The sequence below is a fragment of the Marmota monax genome, unplaced genomic scaffold, assembly GCF_021218885.2.
Source record: "Marmota monax isolate L192 unplaced genomic scaffold, Marmota_monax_Labrador192_F-V1.1 WCK01_AAM20220418_F8-fsc00021, whole genome shotgun sequence".
Lineage (NCBI taxonomy): Eukaryota > Metazoa > Chordata > Mammalia > Rodentia > Sciuridae > Marmota > Marmota monax.
The window spans coordinates 11,246,689-11,270,976 of record NW_026695228.1 but is presented as its reverse complement, the minus strand read 5'-3'; the positions used below and the strand labels follow the sequence as shown (position 1 = coordinate 11,270,976).

The 24,288-nt window shown below is 43.2% G+C and overlaps 1 protein-coding gene across 4 annotated transcripts in view; it reads right to left on the bottom strand.

The window, feature by feature from the left end:
* The window catches only part of Ctdspl (CTD small phosphatase like), a 115,514-nt gene that overhangs the window by 5,076 nt on the left and 86,150 nt on the right, over positions 1-24,288 (bottom strand). Inside the window, exons 3-7 of one of the 4 annotated variants that reach the window (XM_046436879.2) lie at positions 19,170-19,202; positions 12,357-12,458; positions 8,924-8,980; positions 5,396-5,488; positions 2,338-2,523 (exon numbers count right to left, since the gene is read on the bottom strand). In XM_046436879.2, the coding sequence (XP_046292835.1) occupies positions 2,338-2,523; positions 5,396-5,488; positions 8,924-8,980; positions 12,357-12,458; positions 19,170-19,202 (471 nt within the window). Of the gene's footprint in view, positions 1-2,337; positions 2,524-5,395; positions 5,489-8,353; positions 8,572-8,923; positions 8,981-9,059; positions 9,248-12,356; positions 12,459-19,169; positions 19,203-24,288 lie in introns of those variants that run through there. The other 3 variants (XM_058576764.1, XM_046436881.2, XM_058576765.1) reach the window with 3 other exon arrangements.

Sequence of the window (24,288 nt, the reverse complement as noted above, 5' to 3'; positions counted from 1 at the left end):
GGACATGCCATCCCAATTGTGACCTCTAAACACCATTTCCACTAACGGGGACCAAGATTCACAGAAAACTGGCTGATTTCAGGACTGAACTAAGAAATGTTCAAAAACAGCCTGGAACGTCTCTTCTTCTTCTTTTTGTGCTGGGGATGGAACCCAGAGCCTTGCGAATGTTAAGTACACAATCTACTAAGGAACTACACTCCCAGTCCCTGGCCTGGAACATCTGGTATCAGAAAGCAAAGCAGGCTATCAAATATTATTGTTATTTGGAGGAGTCTCCGTTGGTCAAAGGCAAAAATGTGAGCATCCAAAATAATAATAAACAGATTGGACTGAAACAATAAAAAAAATCTATGAGCACATATAATACTAAAATTCACTGGCTACTTCTGGAGATCGTTAGAGCTCATTACTCTAATACACACACACGTGTGTGTGTGCACATACACACATAAACTTATTAGCCTAAAACTGCAAAATTAAAGGAAAAAAACTAAGACTTTATACTGCTTTCCCTATTCAAACATTCAAACTGTATTTTATGGAAAGCAAATAGACAACATGGCCAGTTCTGTTTTATTTTTTTAGAAGATGTCTGGCCAAAAAAGGCATAAGGAATGATAAGATTTAGAAATCAAACATTTTGCAATTCTGAATGAAATAGTGGATTTACACAACAACTGCTATGATTATGAGGTGAAAGATTAATAGGGAACTTTATAATGGATGAACCCAATGACCAACTTTAAATCTTTAGGGGCAATCTGACATTATATGCCTCCTGGTATGATTTCATAGAAAGTATGCAATATCACCTATGATGTATTTGTATTTGTGGACAAAAAAAAAAAAAAAAAAGAGAGAGAAAAGAAATGAGCCTGAATCTAACCAAATAGTATACAGAGATCTATCTTCTTGTTTAAAGGATATAGGGCAGCTGGAAAAATATACGTAACACCACCAAACCACAGCAAATAGGCAGACTCAGAATGCAGAAAATTTGTATAAGAAAAATAACCAAACCTTCAACAAACCAATGGCATAGAAGAATGAGACAGAAAGGAAGAGATGTTCAAATTACAAAAGAATTAACCAATGCAATGCATGGGCCTTTTTTGGATCTTGATTCAAACAATTCAGATGAAATAAAACATTTTGTGATGATGGGACACAATGAATATAGTGTGAATAGTAGATAATGTAAGAAGCTACTGTGTTGGATCACAAGTTGAAGGCTAGCCTGGGAAACTTAGCAAGAACCTGCCTCAAAATAAAAATAAAAAGGGCTGGAGATGCAGCTCTGTCCATCCCCAGTACTCAAAGAAGAAAAAAAAATATCTTTTTAAAAAATCTTATCTATTATCTCTTTTTAAAATCTATCTTTTATCCCTTATCTGACATAACCAAATGTACTATGTTGAATTTGATTTACTTGTTAAAGTATTATATGTAAAACAATACATTTTGAGTAAGTATTCAAACAACAATATCACACCAGCTAAGTGAATCATTTGAATTTTTTTTGTTACTAAGTGTGGCTAGAGTTCTGGACCTGAGGAGGGGACCTCTGTAAGCCTGGATGAGTCTGAGAGGCGTGCGTGTACGCGCGCACGTGTGTGTGTGTGTGTGTGTGTGTATAGATTCCCCAGGGGAATCACCAGAGCAGAAGGGCTGGTTGTTGCAGGCACTGCTGAGAGGCCGGCAGTGGCTGATTTCTGTTCCTCTGGAAGAGCACTGGGCGGGTGAAGGGAGGCTGTCCCCTACTGAGGAGGCACTGGGAGCTGCCGTGCTCCAGGGGGTTTATGTAAGAACTGTTCCCACGGGGTGCTTCTCAGACATCATTATGAGGTATAAGCCGACAGTCTTATCTGAAGACCTTATCGAAGTGTTTATTCATCCTTGTTTAAGGTATACTTGTGCTTTAGGGGTCACCCAGCCTGTTGAATCTGCTACAGGGGTCACGAAGTGCTGGGCAGCAGCCAGCTGCGTGAGGTTAACAGCAGACAACCCTCCACAAGTACCCTCCCCGGAGTACTAAGGAGAAACGGGTAGGTGGAGTGCTTACCAGGGCAAGCCCTGCTCTAGCCGCTGCTTTTCACCTACTGCCCACCAAATCCCCTATCAACCCTACAAGATCGGCATTCCCAGAATTCCCACTTGACAGGTGATGCAACTGAGGCTCAGTGAGGTGAGATAACTTGACTGATGTCCTGCAACTGCTAAGAGGCTGAGCTGGGATTTAACCAAGAAAAGGCTCCAAGACCTTCTCGTGGGGGTACTCGCCTGCCAAGACAGCTCAGATGCAGCCCTGCCATCTTGTTCTCTAGGGCTACTTACTGCATTCTCAGGATGGAAGATGTAGGAGGCAGGAGAATTGTCCACGATGATCACTTTGCTCAGCTCCCGACCCAGGCGACTCAGGTCCTTCACGTAGTTCCCACGATGGAAAACACAGGACTCTCTGAAGAGCCGGGCCCGGAACACACCCCAGCGGTCTAGGAGGTCAGCCACAGGGTCTGCATACTAGAAAGAAGGTGTTGCGAATTAAGGCTGGGTGCCCAGAAGAGCCAGAGACCCTGGCCTACTGCAGCAATACCCAGACTATTTTTTTTTTTTTTTAAAAGGTGATTTAATAACTGGAAGTGTTTTAGGATCCCGGTTATTTTTCTCTCCATGTATTAAGATGCACTGGACTCTTCCATTTCTTACATCTAATCCACAGAATATCTTTAGCAGTTTTACCTTCAAAAATATCCGGACTCCACCTGCATCTCTCTAGTTTTACTGCTACCACCCTAGGCCAGGCTCTACTCTCTGGCCTGGGAGATGTTTTTCCTGCTGGACCTCCCTTCCTAGCCCATTTACCTCAAAGCTGTTAGAACAGTCAATGGAAAACATACTTCCCATCACATCAGCCCCTTGCTTAACATTCTCCACTGTCTATTGCTGCACCTCCTGGAGTGAGGCCCATGTCCTCTAGGATGATGTGAGGACAGGCCTCACCATCAAGACCAAAGTGAGGGCACAGCCAGGCATTGCTGGGGATCTGTAACTTTGCCAGGAACACTGGAGTACCTGCAGCTGTTGGGAAGGCCAGCAGTGAGATGCATAGCATCTGAGTCCATGGGCAAGTCTTTTCCTCTCCAAGATACCCTGAGGGAGGCAGAGTCCAGGAATAGCTCTATCTCTTACTAACCAAGTGGGGTCAGAGTTCAGCACACTGTTCCAATGAGGCCAAATAAGCATCAGTGGGTGGACTACTAGGGGTTGGCTCTGGATGGGAAAAGATGGTTAACTGCCTCATAATCATTGCTGCTGATGGTGTTGGCACTCATCTTTCTGGGAAGCGAATGAATCCGGGGACCAGAGGCCTGAGAGATGAATGTGAAGAATGTAGGCCTCATGAGGTCAGGCACTGTGTCTCCTTGATCTTTGCTACATTCACAGTGCCTAGTACTGTTTGGCATACAATAAGTACTGAGTAAATATGCACTGGGGGAATAAATGGTTGTGTGACAAGGATGCGGGTCCTAGAGGGCACTGACAGCCAGTGGGGGGCCTCTGAGGCTGTACACCAATGCTTCCAGCAGGGAGCTTAGCTGAGCCCAGAGCCCAGAGCCCAGAGCTGAAGCAATGACCACCATAGTGGAACTTGGACATCAGGGAGGAAAGGGGCTGTAAGGCTGCCCTTGGGAACTGATTCCACCCAGCCAGCCTGGAGTAGCAGCAACAAAAGGACTGGAGAGACAGATGGAGGGGCAGGAAGAGAAGCCCAACAAGGATGTTTAAGCAAATACTGGGGACAATGCCAAGGAAATGTTTTCAATTTTGCCAAAGAAAAAAACAACTCCTGGTCCAGGGCATTGGTGCAAGCTTCCTGTTTTTTATTTCTGTGATTATTACTTCAGGTTCCTCAGCATCCCAGAGCACTGTCAGAAGAGCCATCGAAGCTGCAGATGCAATTAGTCTTGGTACCTCTCATCTGAAAGATTACCCACTAGGGAAGACTTTGCCTTCCCTGAGGCCTCGCTCTCTTCTTGGTATGCAAACTAAAGCCCACATTTTGGATTCCCTTCCAGAGGTGCAGGCTCTGTGCTGGGATGAGACTGGCAGAATGCTGTGCAGGTGGGGCTCTCTCTCACCTCGCTCAGCACAGAGATGGACCTGGATAGGAATGCCTAGGCTGGCAAAGCAGAGTGCCCAGGATCTGGAGTCAGAAGCTCCAACACACAGAGCAGGAGCATGGGCACCAGGGTTTGGGGAGCCATCCAGAGGCTGGCCACACTGGGGCAATCTACTGTGTGTGTTTCCCTGGAGCAAGTCTGCACACAGGCAGATTGGCTAACCTAGGCCCCACAAAATGCATCTTTGGGGACACTCAAGAATCCCCAGGGTACCCAAGAAGACACTGGTGGTGCTACCAAGTGGACGACACTGGTCTCACGAGAATCAGGGTTTGAAAGATGTCACGGTAAGGACCTTGGAGGAGGAGCAAGGGCCCACTCTGCCTGCCCTTGTTTCATCTGTGAAGGGGGAATTGAAACCTGACCGGGGGTCTTGAGAACCCATTTACTTCCTTAAATAGTGGAAGAGGACAAAGAAACCTCTTTGGTCAGATGAGGGTAGCTGATGGATAAGTTGTAAGATCAAAATATGTCTGAATGATTTTATCACCATTAACACTTATGATGCTAAATACTGACCATCAGGAGCACCACACTGTGACAATGACCAGCATAGTACATGGAGCCCAGCCAAGTGCTTGCTGAGTACTTGCCCAGCATGTCAGGTGCCCTGCTAAGCCCTTTACACAGGCAGTTTAATTTAATCCTCCCTATGAGGCAGAAGGAATTATCCCCACTTATAGAGGAGGAAACCAAGATGCCAAAAGTGAAGTGACTTACCTGAGATCACACAGCAACTTAGGGCAGAGCCAGAACTTTCACCATCCCACGTCTGTGGGTGACTGTCCACGTGTCTCTCATTTGTCCCTCCCCTAAGCCAGTGTAACCCAAACTCAAGGTGTGGGTTCTCTAGCATTTGGATGCCAGTCAGTGGACGAGAAGGCACCAATGTGCCTGCAGCAGGCGGCCATCCTTTCACAGCCACACTGGACATTTGTGATTTTTCTCATCCGTGGACAACCAGCTTCAGGCGGCTGTGTACAGCAACTTCATGGAGCATTTGTTCTAAGTGCTACCTGTTACCATGGTAACCAGAAGCCTTTCAGCCTGGCAGTGTGCACATGGCCTGTGTCTGTCCCATCTGGGTGGGAACCTGTCACCATAAAAACAGCTTTCCCCACCTTAACAAAGGCTTGTGACAGATCAGAGTTAGAGGTGGGGGAGGGGAGTGGAAAGCTGGGGCTGGGAGTTGGGTGAGGAATAGGACGCACCTTGGCCAAGCTGGCAGTAAAGAGCACACACTCAAAGAGCTGCCCCATCCTCTGGAGGAATTCGTCCACATGTGGCCGCTTCAGCACGTACACCTGCAACGGCAGGAAGCAGCAAGCTGGTCAGTCATGGCAGCTGCTGGGATGCCTGGGCCCAAGCGCCCACTGTACGAAGAACTGCCCCAAAGGTGTCTGCCTCCCATCACCATGTCCATGTGTGGCCTGCAGAGGCCAGACTACAGCATCAGAGGGCACACTCCCCAGGTGGGGGTTCAGGTCTAAGTTCATTGTAGATGACCCTCTTAAAGGGGAAAGGGAAGCTGACCATAGAATGGAGGGGCTTGGGGATTTTTCAGAGCCAGTGAGTGAGTAGAATGCAGGTCCCATGTCTGTGTAAACCACTCATTCATTTCACATGTGTTTCTTGGCACCTGTTGTGGGATAGGCCCCATGTGGATAAAGGCCATGGTCTGGGTGCTGTCCTTTTGGAAATGAATGGCAGATCTAGGATTGCTCCAGCTGCCACCTTACTCTGAACAGAACCCTTCCCCTCAATAGAAGGTGAGGGGCAAAAAGGGTCTTATCAGCATGCGAGCTGCCTACTTGAAACCACAGGCGTGATATAGAAAGACGTTTTGGGAGATGTGAAGCCAGCTTCAGGGACTCATAAACAAGCCACCTTGGGGGCCTCTGAGTAAAGAGTAGCCTTTTCTAGAATGGCTGGGCTCTGTGCAGCCTTTTGGCCAGGCAGGCTGGGCAGGGCTGCACAGCAGTGAGGCTTCAGCTCACACATGGGCTCTGGACTAGGGAGCCTGAAGAAATCAGAAGAAATTGGGAGATGGGAGAGAAGGCCAAGCTGGTGAGAGGACAAAGGAAATGGGAGAAGGGAGGAACCCATTAAAACCTGAATAAATTTCTTTTGAAATTAGCCACTTCACTAAATAAATCAAACTCTTCAAAATTCAATTCAACATATTTACCGAGCTGCAGCTCTGTGCTCAGCTTGATGTGGTTACAAAGATGAATCAAACACAGGCCTTGCCCTTGAAGGGCTCACAGTCTATAGCAGATGCATGCAAAAGTATAAAAGAAAACATGGCATAATGAAAGTCACAGCAGGGGGATAAATTAAAAAGAGTTAACTCCCCATTCAGGGGAGGGAATCACAGAAGGCAACATTTGGCCCAGATCCTGAAGGATGAATATGCATTCGCCAGGCCTGTAAGAATGAGAAGAAGCAAGTTTTCAGGCAGAGGAAAGTATAAGCCTGAGAACTGAAATACTTAATGTGTCAGATGATGCCCAGCTCAGCGAGGTTATGAGAGAAGACGGGGAGGTGGGCAGGAGGTGGCTAAAGACTGAGAGGCAGGTCACAACACATGTAAGGCCTTAAATGGCAGATGGAACACGGTGGATAAACTGCAGATGTAGCAGAGGTGAGGCAGGGGGGCTCTGTACTCCACGCTGGACACACTGCTGGCAGAGGAATTCTACCTAGAACCGAGTAACTTTCAATATGCCAGATACAGGGACTGGGGAGGACAGGACTTGGTGGGAAACTCATGACTAACAGAGTAGGGTGGACACGGGTCTGTGGCTCAGGGTCACAGCAGGGCACAGAGGAACAGGGTGGCCTAGACACAGGGTGCCAACACAGCTCTGAGGAGCTGGGAGGCTGGGGTGGGAGTTGAGAACAGGGCTCGTGGCTGTAGTGATCCATGCCCCACAGTGCCCAGGAGATTCCTTGGTACCAGTGCCAGCGACAGACTGCAGCCTGTGGTTCTGTGTCCTTGGGAGTACTGTTTGAACAGCAAGCTGTGTTACATGCAAAGGATTGATTTGGGAACTCTGTCGTTGGTGCCTCTGGCAGAGAGGAGGGTCCTGGGCCTGGATGCCGGCGTCCAGGCTCGCGTCCCCGTGCAAGTAACCAAGAATAGGCCCATTGGGACCTGCACAGCCTATCCTGGATTACTTGAACGAGGCCACGGCCTTCGCCAAGGCCTTGGTCCTCCTGCTCTTGGCGCCTGTGGCTTCCTTCCCTCAGGAGAGTTTCTGACCCCAGCCCAGGGACCCTGGGGTGTCTACTGCCAAGCAAGTCAAAGCACGGACAGGAGGGAGGCTAGGGGTGGCTCCTGTAGGTCAGGCATGCTCACAGTCACATGGTGTGAAGGATTAATTCCTCTCCTAAAGCTTGCATGCCATTGGGCAGCTCTCCTTTGTCTGTCTCATCACGAGTACTCTGCAACACGAGCCAAGATGCAGAAGTCTTAATTGCTTCTCAGATGCTGAGTTAATTCAGTTGATTTTTTTTTTTTTTTGCAAATGTTAAATGCCCAGGTGCTTGCAGTTTTGGCCCCATGATGACTTTTACAAGCATGAAGTGTAGAGACAGTCCCTATCCACCCTTCCCAGGGATTGTTTCCTGGCAGGATCTCCTGGAGAACAGGCCAGAAAGCAAGGAGTGGGTGGGGAGGGGAGGGGAGGGGAGGGGAACCTGAGTATGAGGCAAGAGCCCTGGGCCAGGAGGCAGGAGACTGGAATTCTCATTTTAGTTCTTCCCATTGCATATAACCTTGAACCAACATTCTCCTTGGCTAAGTCTCAATCTCCCCATCTGGGCAATGAGGTGGCTGGGCCAGCTGGTTTCCAAGGCTGCAACAGTTTTAATACCTGCACTTGAGAGCTGAAGAGCACTGACATTGTTAAGGAAAGACATCCTGTTGTGGCCCGTGGCCCAGGTACCAAGAGAGATTTTTCTTCCTGTAATACGAGGCCAGAAACTCTCCCTTTAAGACCCTGGAGCTGGCAAGGAAGATGGTCAGATCATCCCTGTAGAAAACCTGACAAAAGCCACCCCCTTCAACCTTCAAGGCCAGTTTTCCTGCAATGTTTCCAATATGTTCATAAATGAAGCTATTTCCGGAAGAGCTTTATGCACATAAGGGAAAAAATTACAAAGAATGAAGATGACGCATGCCAACTGACTATGGCATCTTTATTCACAGCAGCCTGCTGATCCAAAAACCTTCTCCCTTTTTCTTTAGGGTTGGGTATTTGCTAAAGATCCACTGGAGAATGCAGGAGTGACAAGATCAGTCTGGAGCAGCTGGTATTGGAAAAGAACACCTTTCCCCAAGAATTCACTGTCAGTGGGTACCTGGTGATTTTCCTGTTGCCTGCTAGGAGAGTAGCCAAAAGCAATTACATGAGGAAGTTAATTAGATTATCAAGCTAGGCCAGTGGGGGAGATGGAAACTTCTGAAAGTCTGCATCAAATCAAAGAACTATTTGAACTTGCAGGCACATCAAATATTTATGAACAGATATAGTTTTCCTCATAAAATCGGTATAAACAAATTCAAGTGAGTAGGAAAGAAAAGCAGAAAAATCATTGTATTTTATTATTCAAAGTCTGTTTGTTTTGTATTGAATAATATTATCACTGAAATAGAAATTAAGAAATAAAGTTCATAGGGAATATAATTAAAATAAATGCTCACTGAAACTCAAATTTAGCTTTGATTTTCTTACCTGATGTATAGTTCCATCGATTTCAACCGGAACAATAAAATCAGCATTACTAATAGGCTAGAGAGAAAAGAGACTATAATTAATATATCTGAAAGAACAAGATAAAATTGGAAATTTTAGCAAGAAAAAAGCTTGCCTGGACCAATGTTTTGATAATTGGAAAAAACAGTTCAGGAGAAGGATGTTGAAGCATGCCTTGGTTCCTTGAAATAAGCACAAGCAGGAAAGCACATTCTTTTCTGTTCTGAATGTCGTGACGTTTCCAGCATCCTGGTCCAACCTCTGGATCACCTGCCTGGCCTCAACCACAAAGGGTGGCACAGCCTGGCGAGAGAATGGGGTTCCTCAGAAACTCCAGCCCTTGCCCAGAGCCCTGCCAGGATGAGGGGACCACTGATGGCCACCAGGGGGAGAAGATGAGAGCCTGACGGCCAGTAGCCAGTGCCACCAGGGAAACAACTTGGACTTAAGACCCACAGTGCTGAGTGGCTAGACAGGAGATGTTCAGCACACAGACCCACAACAGGGCCAGGGACATGCGGGGCAAAGTCAGAGGCCACAAACCACAACCTTGGGCAGGTTCTTCCCCTCTCTGGACTTCAGTGTCTCCTCTCTTCCATAGCTATAGTGACAGGTTTGATGAATAACTGAGGCTCCATCCAGTCCTGAGAATCAGTGATCTCAGGCCCTGCCTGGTAGTCTGGCACAGTCTCCTGTTCTGTGGGTAGAAGTGAGGGCAGCCCTCCCTCAGTTGTTCTAAGGAACACAATACCCAGCATATCCACAAACTTCTATATATTTAATATAACTCTTGGACAATATTAATAACACTTAAAAATCAAATACAACTCTTCAGCAGTCATTACATTCTCAATGATGAACTTATACACAGTTCTAAATGGAATTCCACAAATTAGGTAGAAATGAAGAGGCCAAAAGAATCCTCAGCCAACAGACTCTTAGGACAAGACGAGACAAAGGGAAGGGGAAGGTATATGGGGTGGTTGCTGGATGGGGTGCAGGGTATGAAGACTCTCATAGAGCCTGAACTGGGGTCTGCCTTTAAGTCCATCACTGTACACATAAACATTTTCTTTGATTTGTAAATTGAAAAAAAAAATGTGAAAAATGCTTGGTTGTAGCACCATTAATAAGCATGCAGTTGTTCAGAGTGCTACTGAAACTTAAGATCACAGTTTACTCCCAGTTACAAGGCCAAGGATGAGCATGGTATTTTATAATTTCACAACTGAAGTACAGAATTATACTAAAACACCAAAAAGACAAGGAAAAAACTCTCACAAGGCATTGGATGTGAAAGCCTGTTTTACAGAACATATAAAATGAGGCAACTTATTCCCAGGCCCCACAAGCATGGTCCTTAATCTCTAAGCACTGGTGTAAAGGGAGCCATAAAGCCAGGGCTCTTATCTGGGGTCCAGAGTCTGTGTGTCACATTTTCTATTGTTGTCTATTTTCTAGGGAGGGGCTCACAGCTTTCAGATTCTAAAAAAGTCTCTGATACACCCAGAATGTTAAAAACTTTATGCTAAAGAACATGCTGCTTGCAAATAAAAAGGCAGGCCCGAGGAGGAAGAACCAGGAAATGCTGACTACAGCTGGTGGTTATCAAAGCCCTCTGGGCAAGCTCTGGGGACGCCAGGGGCTGCCAAGGCTCTGCCTCTGGAGCCCAGAACCCTCAGGAACCTGGGGCAGTCTAATCAGTGTTACCCACACTCCCAGAGCTGCTTGGGAAGATGCTCTCTATGCTGCCACAGTAACTGACCCCTGCTCTGAAGGGCTTTCCCCCAGAGGGACTGAAAAGTCCTGAACATGCCCACAGGGGAGAAAATGCTTCCACTGATGTTCAGAGCACAGCTGGGACACAAGGCCACGGTGGCCCCAAAACCAACTCAGGCCCCAGCCCTCAGGGTGCTGTAGAATGAGGAGGTCCCTGCATGTGCCACTTGCCAGAAGGAGGCCATTTCTCACTGCTAGAAGCCAGTGTGGTCCTTCCTCCACTCTCTGAAGGACTCAAAGACAACGTTCTGGCCTTGTCCTATCACATGAGAAACAGGCAGAAGGATGAATGTTTCTGGCAGGAAGATGTTCAAGCAAAATGTGATGACTCTTCTGCTTGCCATACAACCTGCCAGGACCAACAACAGCTCATGTGAGATATGAAGCCTCTTGTAGATGGTGCCTTTCACATCTCTCAGCAAAGTAAAGGGAGTCCCAGGCTGGGGGCAAGGAGAGAAATGGAGTAGCACTGGCCAGCAATAGAGCAGTTCCTTTGCCAGAAATAACCCAAGGCAAAAAGGACCATAACTTTAAAGACCTGCTGTTTCTTCTCAACACATCAACTTCTTGCTTCACTTTTTTCATCATTTGCCTCTTTTTAAAAACAATTTATTCCATTTAAAAAAATGGTTAATTATTATTATTATTATTATTTTTTAAATATAAGGGATTGAACTAGGGGTACTTAACCACTGAGCCACATCCCCCAGCCCTTCTTGAGACTGGGTCTTGCTAAGTTTCTCACGGCCTCACTAAGTTGCTGAGGCTGGCCTTGAACTTTCAATCCTCCTGCCTCAGCCTCCTAAGTCAATGAGATTACACTATGTGCCACCATGCCTGGCTGGGTATCTCATTTCTTAATAGGATAGTCACTAGTATCCTGCATAGAGGCCTTTTGGTGACCTGTCATTTTTGCTGGGGAGATGGAGAGTGAGAAAGATGACAAGAAAGACTTTCTGCACTCCATTTTGATGTCACTGCAGCTCTGCAACCTTCATGAGGGTGGGTGCTCATTTATTTAGCCCACTCTCCAAATCCTAGCAACTTCTTGCCATGAAAATGGTCAGAATAAATAGCTGAATTTGTTCAGAGGCTGTTAACTTTAAAAGAGCTTCTTCAGAGTTGGATATCTTTCAAGAATGGATCCAGGAGCATTCTAGGACAGCAGGGTGCCTGACAGCTTGCAAGAGTGCCTCCCACACCCCTCCCAATACATTCTAGGACAGCAGGGTGCCTGACAGCTTGCAAGAGTGCCCCCCACACCCCTCCCAATACGACACAGAGCGCTCCCTTGGTTACCTTGAGGAGTCTAGAATCCTGGGGCACAACACGCTGACTGCCTGTGCCACCTTAAAGTACTCTTGCAGGGGTTAGTGTTGGAAAACTCCAACCTCCTAAGTACAAGGAGGCCTTGGTGGTATTGGCAACCCAGTGCTTTCTTTTCCTAACTGATGTTAATATTCAACTACTTTAGCTAATGTTTACCTGGGTTAGTGAGCAGCTGTTGGGATTTCTGGAGAAAGAATAAAGTCATACACTAACAACCACGAGCTTCCATTCTCTTTATTTTTCCTTTCCAATACAATTGTGTCTAAATCACAAAGACCATAAAAGGTTTTTTATGTTGATTTACCTTAAATGAACTGTGCACCAAGGTTTCATCTAAGTCAATGACCACACATTTCTTTCCATAGTCAAGCACCGTCACCTCTGGAAGGAGGTATTTAGCTGGTGGCTAAAGGGAAAACAAAAATTGCAATTATTACTTCTATATAAGAGAAAAGTCAATTCCTTTATTCTTGCAGTATACTTTGTTAATGAGGGCATAAGTGAAGGCAAATATTTATATGCCTGGTAAAGTATATCATTTAATTTTAATAAGAACAACAGTAATAAGAAGTCCACAAGGTGAGTTTTACCAAACCCAACTGCCATGATGTGACTAACTACTGTAAGGCTTTGGCACCAGAAAACTCTGGGTCTAAACATCAACTCAGGAACTTTCTTGGCCATAAGTTTGGATAATAATACTTACTGTGAAAGGCTGCTGTCATTGTTATAAAGGCAGTGAAATGCCCAACATTTTGACTGCAAATGTAATATGGCTACTGTTGTTATTAACATAGATTACACAAGAAAGAGTATTTAATTAAAACAGCTACTCCGACTACACGTATTTTGCCTGATATTTACTGTGGCATTTAAGACCTGTGTTGAATCCAGTTATTTTTTTTTTTCCTCCTCCTCCTCCTTTTTTTTTTTTTGGTGACTGACATTTTCATATATAGGAAGAGAATTACCAGCAAAATTCAACCTAAAGTTACCCTTAAGACAAGGAAACAAATAAAACTGGTCCAAATACAGTGCCTGCCCCACTGTGGTATAATATTGAGCAAATATGACATTTTTTGCCCCTTGGGGTCTCTTTCTCTGAAAGTTACATTTCAACCCACAGGCTATGTATTCACCAGAATCGGTTTAGATGTCTCTGTAGTAGCTGTCTCGTAATAAAGAAGCCATAGAGTATTAATAAAATCTGGGTATCTTCAGCCAACCCCGCACAGTTTAGAGTACTTATTTTTTTGGGCCCTGCCTCATTCCAGAAATTATTTGAAGTATTTCAGTCTACTTGGTGGCATTTTTGGTGTCCAATGTTAAATGGTTAATTTTCTGTCCTGCAGGGTCAAACTCTGTTTAATATTTGATGCAAAACAAAAGAAAATATCCCTAATCACTGAAGAGTGGAGAAACTACCAAGTAAGAAAACATGAAATCAAGAGGTATTCTCTTTTAAGTGGCTGGTTCCTTTTTTTTTTTTTTTTTTTTTGGTTTAAATGAACATTAGTCAATGATCAAGAGCTTATTTTGAACTTTGGCTGGTTCAATAGTGAATGTAAACAGGCGGTCAACAGGGCAGGTGAATTTGCAAGAAAGAGGCTACCTGTGGGGACCAAGCACTGCGGCATCCTTTTTCACAATCACCCAGAGGAAAAAGTCTTTAATGTTTCTCATTCTCTTGGCTCTAAGTAAAGCCGACCTTGGCAGTACTGGAAAGAAAGGTGGCATGTGCCTTGGAGACTGGCATGAAATTTGGGAACCTAGAAAGGACTCCCTCACTATACATTAGTGAGTCAGTAGGTTATTTTTTAAAAATGAAACTTGCAAGAAGTTTTTAATCAAAAAGTGTTTTAAAAAGGCTGGGTGTGATCTTTCTAAAGCTCTGCAAGTGACCACAACAGAGAGGGCTAGGATTATTTGTTTTCTGGGCAACAGCAAAAAGCATGTGCATGACCAGCACAAAATTTATTTTAATTTTTATTACACAATTAAGTTAGAAAAACACATTCTCGCTGTAAAGAATACAGACACAAGACAGTAAAACACAATTATTCTCTTGTTTGTGTCCTTTCTTTTTTAGTCTAGCATTTATCCATCCAGTTCTTCCCCCATGTGTTTATGTTCTACCAAAACAACATTTTAACTTAGTAATTTAATTGCTAGCATGGAAAATAAGGACGTAGAAATTCTATCCCTGGTATATCTGAAAACATCAAAGATTTGCCAAAAGATGTTCAGTTTTTTTCCTAGCCCAAGAATAAAAATTACTTTCTTAGCATATTTAACCCACACTTTACTAGCATTCTTTGAGTTAAATGTAAGTAAAAGACATCCCTAACTGTACTGTCCAACAGAGAAAAGATCAGAAAGCATGAGACTCCTATTAGGAAAACTATTGATTTTGCATTTGTGCTACAGAGAACAAGGCCAGGCTGGAGGGCAATGGGCAAGGAGTTTTCTATTAATCCTCTGCCCATTTCCAAAATGCACACAGCTTTTCTGAGAGCCAGATGTTAGATAAACGCAAATTCCTCAGTCCACTGGTGAGAGTTCTGAACAACAAGGATGTCTTCAGCCAAATTTTCTCTGAGGCCATCATGAGGCTCAAGAATGAAAAATACAAGTTTTATTAAGAAGGGCCTTTTCTATACAAAGTTGCTTGGCAAATGCATGTAGGGAGCATGGCCAGGGGGTTGGGGGGCAGAAATCTATGGTGTGTGTGGGTTGGGGAGAGGAAGGTACCATGGCTTACCACCCAAGGTTTGGGAATGGTGTTCATTCCAGTTCTCTTCCTGGGAGTAAATCTGAAATTTCCTCTCCCTGGCGCTAACCTAGCAGCCATAAATAGTTAACACTGAGGTTATTTCCTGTGGAGTACCTGCCCCACAAATCCTCATAAACCTTCCAGAGTTAGTACCTCTTCTTAGTACATTAGATATTGTTTTCTTACTGAAGATTTCTTTGACTCAGGATCTGCACACTGCTCCCCAAGCCACAGAGTTCTGTGCAGAGATCTCAGGGCCTGAGGCAGAGGGGAAAGCCCAGGCTGGTTTTAACCAGCACAGTCACCCTCCTTATATGTTCTTCATAATGTTTGGTGGAAAACAGTGTACTCCCACTTTATTAAAAGCCTTAGGCAAATAGCTCAGGAACCTGTTAAAATAAATTCTGCTCTTCCCTCCCTTCTCAGAACGTTCATGGCTCAGCTATATCGCCAACCCTGAGTTTGTGAGCATCATGCGGTGTGTGACTTAGGCAAGTGTGGGAACAGTAGGACTCAGGCTGCAGCCCCTACAGCACTTCTTACTGATAATGCCATCTTTTTGTGCACTCACCTCAAGTCATGACTATTCAAACTTCAGTAATGTTGACATTTTCTATCCCTCTGCCTCATTTCCTTACCCTTCAATACCTGACTTTAACCAAACACCTCCTGAAGCTTTCCCATGAGGAAGGTTCTAAATCCCAGCCTATAGCTGGAACTTTCAATAGTCCAGGTAAAGAGGTCATCTCCAACAGGTGAGTCAAAGATGATTACTTAATAAATAAACGGTGCTGGGACATTGGAGTAACCACTTGGAAAATAAATAAGTTGGACTGCTACTCCATGCCTTCCATGAACATTTATTTCAAAAAGATTAAAGATCTAAGTGTAATGATGAAAAACATCAAAATATAGAAGAAAATATGGGTCACAGCTATAGAATGGGGAGACCATTTTAAGCATAAAATCCAGGAGCCATGAAGAATGAGATCAATACATTTACCCTGTATAAAATTAAAACTTATTTTTGGCCAAAATAATTACAAACAAGGCCAAAAGATATATCATAAAGTGGGGTGAAAGCACTGCTTTCCTTAAACTTAAAAAAATAAAAAAACATAATAAAGAAATTACTAGGGCAGAGGAAAGACATATGGCCACTGAACTTGTGAAAAGCTGTTCATTCTCATTCACAAAGAAATGCAAATCAAAGCAATAAACCTGCACATTCTTTACTTTTGGATCAGCAAAGGTTAGAATATTTGGTTACCATTTCAGGAAAGGAACTGGGCAATTATGAGGACTCTTTCTGGGAATATAAATTAGCATGGGCTTTTGGAAGAGGATTTGTCTTTAATGTTCTCACAACATAGAACTAACTCTTGACCTAGCAATTCCAGTTAGAAGCGATCACACAAGACTAGCACAAAAGTCCACATATGCACAGGTTCAAGGATATTCTTTTTTTTAAAATATTTTTTTAATTTTTTAGGTGTAGATGGACACAACACAATGTCTTTATTTTTATGTGGTGCTGAGGATCGAACCCAGATTCTGTCCATACTAGGCGAGCGCTCTACCGCTGAGCCACAATCCCAGCCCTCAAGGATATTCTTAAGAGGAGTGTTTGTTATAGCACAGAAGTGGAAACAAAGTAAATGCCATCAATAATGTGTAAAACAATGAGGTGGATATATACATACTAATATTTGAAAATTCAAGGTGTCTTGTTAAAAGCAGCAAGCAATTTGCAGAATGGTGGGTACAACACAATTTCTTTTGTGTAAATATGCTTATGTTTGTCTGGAGAATTTCTGGAAGGATACATAACAAATATTAAAAGTGGTTATTCAATGTAGTGGGATTGAGAGGGAGGTATTTTCTCTTTCTAATCTTTCACCTTTAAAAAAAAACCATTGAACTTGAATTATTATTTAGCAAAAGATTTAAGATAAAACCCACGTTCCTAGGTTTGTGAATGAATTAAAAAAGAGGTATGAAGTAAGAAGCAGAGATGGGGGACTCTGGCTTGAGCTGTGTTGGGCACTCACAATTTCCAAGGCAGCCTTCATCTTCGGGGCCTGAGAAAGCAATCAGGAGGCTCAGGAATCTGGTGTGGAGACTCAGCACCAACCTGACTGGATTTCCAATCCCATGGTATAGCACTGAAGTTCTTGGGCGCTCCCAGCACTGACCAGGTCCCACTCTGGTCCAGAAAGGCTGGGATCATTCTGCTCATGTGATCTGGGGCCTTGGCAGGTGGGTGCAGATCTTGCTGGAGACCCTAAGACTTGAATCCCAGGGCTGAGCTGTTACTAGATGGACTTCAGCTCAGTCCTACATGTGAAGCAGGCAGTGGAGATCATATGTGCCTGTCAGCAGAACTGCTTTCTGCAGGTTATCATTCAATGATGTAAGTTACTTTTAGCAAGGCTCTGCTTTTCTGCAAGACAGTTCCAGGATTTATATAGCCTGACCCAGTGTCTCACATTTAGGAGATGGTAGTAGTTTATGGATCTAACACTGAGATAATTACACAAGGAACCTTCTTCTCCTTGTCTGTTTTATTTTGGAACTGTGGGAAAAGGGCCAGTTTCTTTAGTGGGGTTTGAATTAGCTGGCAACTGCTTTCATGTAGTACTTAATTTTATAGATGGCCTTGAATTAACACTGAGAAAAGACAATAGTGACAGTGAAGGCAGGGATGGGGGATGATGCATACAATCTCCTTAATGGAGGCACTTTTGCAGGAAAAATATATGAAATTACTATGTCAAAGAAAGTCCTCTGGTATTAACCCCACTAGATATCTCCCGCAAACACTTGGGTGAGATAATGCAGTGCCTGATCAATCTTTTTGAGCAAAGCCAGTTTCCCTAACAAAGGCCAACCACCAGGCATGCTGGCATAATCACTCCACAAATTCTTACAACTTGTTAGTTTATGGAGAATTAAAGGTCTTTGTTTTGTTTTGGGGGAGGTACTGGGGATTTAAACCAGGGGCACTCAATCACTGAGCCATGTCCCCAACCCTATTTTGTATTTTATTTAGAGATAGGGTCTCACTGAGTTGCTTAGCACCTTGAGGCTGGCTTTAAACTCACAATACTCCTGCCTCAGCCTCCCAGGCTGCTGGGATTACAGGCGTGTGCCACTGAGAATTAAAGTTTTGAGAAAAAAATTATCAAATGCTTTTTGAGCCAGTTGTAAGTGACATGCGCTACCTAAGCTTCTGGTCAACTGAAACTCACAAAATCCACTCCTTACAGTGTAGGATTGTGTGTCTCTTGGATGTTCCAAAGTCCAAGCAGAAAGAGATGGACAGATTTGAGCCAGGTAATCTGAACCAGATAATCTTCACAAAGTAAAATAGCCATTTATGGACCTATCTGAAAACCTAACTCCTCCCCTGAGGATACAGAATCTTTTGAAAGGTCTTTCATAGGGATATTTCTACTCAAGTTCCTCTGGGAGTCAGGCCCAGCAGCTACTGGATACACGGCCTCTGGCTGGATGCTCTGCTGGCTGAGCAGCAGGGAGAAGACACAGCTGGGTCAGTGGCTGGCTGAGAATACTGGCACAATTTCTCTCCCAAATTCCAGGGCTGAAAACAGAACTGGGGTGGCCCTCAAGTGCCCGATGGAGGCAGAGTAGCAGCTCAACTGGCCTGTGGGGTGGGGCCAGTCCTTCAAATTCAGGAAGTCTAAGTAGCAAAATTTCTCTGATACCAGAGCAACTGACAAGCTACCAACACTATCGAACGAGGTAGAATAGTCTGGTGGCCTAGGAATCTCCACAATTTATGGGGTTAGAGCTACAAGAGGGGGATGCTCTGGGCTACCTCAGGTTATAAAGGCCTAGAGGCCCTTTCCAGAGAGAAAGGAAGGTGAGAATTTAGTTAGTACAGAAGGCTGCTTGTGGTTCCCAAGAAAGAAAACTGTCTCTGTACACAACTTCCTACTCACAGTTTTAAAGTATAGCTTCATTTTCCTTTTTTTTTTTTTGGTAAAAGGAATTGAACCTGGGGCACGGGGCACTCAACCATTAAGCCACATCCCCATCCCTTTTTTATTTTTAGACAAGGTCTTACTAAATTGCTTAGCGCCTTGCTATATTGCTAAGACTGGCTTTGAACTTGCAATCCTCCTGCCTCAGCCTCCTGAACTGCTGGGATTATAGGGGTGCTCCATAGCACCTGGATTCATTTTTCTTAACAGAACTAAGTTGTTTATACCACATGATAAAACTCAACAATATAAGAATAGTTAATTTTTTTTAATATTACTAGGCCCAAAGCCCCAAGAATCTACCAATGTTTCAATAAAATTGGATAAATATACATACACTTGGTATGGGAATGACCTGCCTCTGGTCACCCTGAGGAAAAAGGAAAAAAAAAATCATTGTCAGGTTTGAAAAGAAAGAGATCACATTATCAAAAGAAACTTCCAAACACTCAAGTACAGCTTCCTACTCTCCATACCTTGGTGGTGTTTAAGGAACCCAAGGACCTTTCACAGAGTGGGCACCAGGCCCCTTGCTACCAACCAGACGCTCCTCCCCCACAACAGAGTCTCCTTGTATATTTAAACAGTGCCTCCCTTACTCCCAGGAAATTAACCCCTAACTTAAACATAAAAATGAAAACTCATACTTTACTTTGATTCTTGATTTCCTCTAATAATTAGTTTGTTTCTTGTTTTAAGCAAGTTTTCCCCTAAAAAGAGTAAGTCAATATAACGTGCAAGGAAAGGGAGACAACTTCACAGCTGACAAGGAACTTCCTGGTTACTCGAGGTCCTCCTCTAGGGGGTAGACCAGGAGAGGGTAAAAGCAAAGTACAAGAAGTTTCCTCCCAGGCCATATGCACATACAATTCCTCCTTTAAAACAGGGAACAGAAACGGTATTCATGGAGAGTGTTAAGGACGTTCAGGGGAGGGCCTCAGATATTCCTCAGCCAGGCATGCCCGCCATTTCAAACCTGGTTCACAGAAACACCTCATTTTAGACTAGCAAATGCTCATAAAAGAACAAATTTATTTTCATGAAGCAGTTCCACTTTCTGTGTTGCTTCTTTTTCAGATGGTCTTATAGGGAGATGTTCTGCTTCACGCCATGACATTGAGGATTTGTGAAAAGATGTGTCCATTGCTACTGAGGTGGGGTCACCAGTGATAGGGTCTTACGTGAAGGTCAACCTTGATGGTCAGCAATGGCAGGTGGCTGGCTAAGAACCACTGAGCACCTTCCTGGGCCTCTACTCACTTGATGCCAATAGCACTGCCCAGGGCTGTGACAATCAAGTTTCCAGAGGGAAAAATCATCCTCAGTTAAGGAGTACTACTTTATTTATTTATTTAATTTGGTCTTTTTAAATACACATGACAGAATATTGTATTTATAGTGTATTTTGCCACATTATACATGCATGGAGTTTCACTGTTGGTATATTCATTTATGAACATGGGAAAGTTATGTCCAATTCATTCTACTATTTTTCCTATTTCCATCCTCCCTCCCTTCCCTTCATTTCCTTTTGTTTAATTCACTGAACTTCTACTCTTCCTTTTCCCACCCTTCTTGTGTTGCATTTGCATATCAGAGAGAACATTTGACCTTTGATTTTTTGGGATTGGCTTAATTTCACTTAGCATGATTGTCTCCAGTTCCATCCATTTATCAGCAAGTCATAAAGTCATTCTTTTTTATGGCTGAGTAATATTCCATTGTGTATATATGCCACATTTTCTTCATTCATCTGTTAAGGGGCACCTAGGTTGATTCCATAGTTTAACTATTGTGAATTGAGCTGCTATAAACATTGATGTGGCTGCATCACTGCATGCTGATATTGAGTCATTTGGGTATATACCAAGGAGTGGGATAACTTGGTCAAATGGTGGTTCCATTCCAAGTTTTCTGAGGAATCTCCATACTGCTTTCCAGAGTGGCTGTACCAATTTGCAGTCCCACCAACAATATATGAGTGTACCTTTTCCCCCATATCCTCAACAATCTTATTATTACTTGTATTCTTGACAATTGCCATTCTGACTGGAGTGAGATGAAATAGTAGTGTAATTTTAATTAGCATTTCTCTAACTGCTAGAGATGTTGAATATTTTTTTCATATATTTATTTATCATTCATATTTCTTCTGTGAAGTACCTGTTCAGTTTCTCAGCCCATTTATTGATTAGGTTATTATTTTTTGGTGTTACATTTTTTGAATTCTTTATATATTCTGGAGATTAATGATCTATCTGAGGTGCTTGTAGCAAAGGTTTTCTTCCATTCTTTAGGTTCTCTCTTCACACTCTTGATTGCTTCCTTTGCTGTGAAGAAGCTTTTTAGTTTGATACCATCCTATTTATTGATTCTTGATTTTTGTGCTTTAGGAGTCTTGTGGAGGAAGTCAATTCCTAAGTTGACATGACAGAAAGTCGAGCCTGCATTTTCTTCTATTAGGTGCAGGGAGAAAGTACAGCTTTAGTGGGAGACCACAGATACTTCCTAAGAGGTGCAGCAGCTTCAGAACCACATTTCTGATGAGATGAGCAAACCAGTGATGAGAGGGACCACAAGAAGACATCTGAGAGGCAAGACAAAATGATAAGCAGGCACGGTGCTGATGGAGATAGGTTCTTGGGCTTGGAGATTCCCTGAGAGGCTGGCATGCCATGCACATATGTGTGTGTGTGTGTGTCCATCAGGTATGCACATACTTGTGAGCACAGAAATCCATTTTACTCTGTCCTGGCCTTCCTTATGGTCTCTGCCATTGGCATCTTCTGGGTAAGGACTCCTTTAAGCCTCTAGAGGCTACTAGTCTGCAAGTCCAGGATGCAGCAGTGATGGTAGCAATGGTTGCTGCTTTCAAACTGAAGAAGCAATTTGAAACCAGAAGGTCCAAATCTTCATCTCTCCAAGGTTAAGTAAATGGGCAGGGTGCCTGGGTCCCTTGAGGTCACCTGTCCCATTCTGCCCATGGCCTTCCCTCTTCCTCTCACATGCTGAGTTCCAAGAGGCAAAGATGCCTGGGGATGTGATGTAGGAGTAGAGTCAGGCCTAGAATTTCTTCCACATCTATTGGACCTGGGCTTTGTGTTCTCTGGGTGCTGATCAGGCTGACTGCAAGGGCAGAGGGTCCTTCTCTGGGGATTAGTTGCCCCTCTGACATGATGGTTCTTTGGGGCCTGTTCTCACAGACGGGCTTGTTGAATGTTATGCAAATAATGGATCCCCCCCATTTCAGATTTAACTGTTAACTGAAATTAACTTAATTCTTTAAAAAGCCCTTTTTGACAAATGTTATAGAAGGAAGTCATGAATGAACACTAAGCCCAAGTGACCTCAGCTCTGCCAAAGGAAGTCCTTTTAAAAGTGTTTATCCCTGATAGAGACAGCTGGCTACTCCAGGAAACTTTGGGGTGCGACATCATTTCCTCATGTCATTTCATCTAGACAATATTACTTTTTAATTAATTTTTACCATGACAGCAGAATTCTTCTCTTTTTTCATTCTTCTATAGTCTATCTCCCCTTCACTATGGGCAATCTCTACCCTGTTAATTTTTAAGTTGAGAGGGGATTTGTGGAGAGCACACTCAGAGGAGATCCCAGAATCTGGGTCTGGGGCACAGGTCACCCTGCATACTCCACTGATATATTTGTCCACATGTATGTACAGTAAAGCTTAATGTCTGTCCAGGAAGGCAAGTTGTCTCATGGTTTTCTTTCCAAAACTTTCTCAGTTGGTCTTTGCATTCTTCTTCTTTATGAACTTAGTTTCTCCATTCAGAAGCATAGCAAGTTTCTCTATATACAAAAGCTTCTATATCAAAATCTTTTAATGATTCTAAATAGTTTTTTGTAGACCCTTTTAGGTTTTCTATGTAAATAACCATGTCATCTGCAAATATGTTTTCCATAGTTATACCAATTGTTTCAGCTTTTGGTTTTATTCCATTAGCCAAAAACCTACCAATGATTTTCCTATGTTGTTTGCTGTTAATTTTTAGACAAACCTTTTTATTTCATTTAAGCAGTTTTCTTCTTGTATCTGGTTGCACTGTTGATTATACACAAAGGCTTATGGATTATTACATACTTCATGTATTAGACCATTTATCATTTAAAATGTCCCTTTTTGTTTAATGCTTCCGACCTTTAATTGTGCTCAGACTGGTATTAATATTGCCTTGATATTAAAAACTATTGCTTGCTTTCTGATTGATTTGTCTTACACATTGTGCCTATCTCTTCATTTTCTTCCTTCCTTTATCATGGTATCTCAGAGGCTGTGTTGGAAGTTATCAGTCACCTACCATGAGCACTATTTCTAAATAATTGCAATTTTCCTTTTGGACTTATTACATGGTAGGATTACACTTCTATGGTTTTGAAGTTAGATATAACCATGTGGGTTGCTCTGGCCAATAAAATAAATTGAAATGAGGTGTGTTACTTCTGGGTGAAAACTTTAATAAGAGCTTTTGTGATTCATCATATACCTTTTATCCTATTGAGACAATCATGGAAGCAAAGAGATTGGGCTTTTCTCAGTCTGGGACCATGAATAAGGATGGGTTATGCTGGCCAATACAGTAGCTCCTAGCTACACATGGCTGCTGAGCACATGAGATGTGGCAAGTCCAAATTAAGACATGCTGTAGGTTCATAATACACATCTGATTTTGATGAACTAATAAAAATAATGTAAATTATCTCAATAAGTTTTAATATTGATTACATGTTGAAACAATATTTTGGATATATCAGATTATAATAAATAAAACACTATTAAAATTAATTTCACTTATTGAAAAAAATTTTAAATATGGCTAATAGAAAAGTTTAAATATTACATTAAATATTACATATGTGATTCATGTTATGTTTCTACTGGATAGTGCCATAGAAAGCTGAGCCAGCCCATGATAATCAAGTAGCAGATGGGAAAAAAAAACTTAAATTGTTTTAAGCCTCTTAGATTTTGAGGTTGTTACTGCAACATAACTAAACCTGTACTGACTATCACTTCTACTCATTAGTCATTCCTCTTTATTCCTTTGTGAAAGAGCTCTGATTTTGTTAAGAGCAGGAATATGCTGGGCTAGATTCTTCCCTTCCAGGGCCCCCTTGCTGCTGTTGTGTAGCCATGTGACAGAGTTCTGGCAAAAAGACAAAAGCAAAAGTCTCCTGGGGTTTCTGAAAAAGCACTGACTTTCCATAAAAGGGACACACACACACAGCTACTGCCACCTATCCCCCTCTTGTTCCGATGGCTATGGATCTGATGTCTGAAGCTTGCAATTTTGAGAGAATACCTAACAAGCTTGAAGATGAAGGTACGCATGCTAAGGTTAGAGGAGCAGAAAGACTCGAAGACAGAAAAACAGGAAAAGTCTGGGTCCTGATGGCATCTTCAACTAGCCCCAACTCCTGCCTAGCTTAGGCCT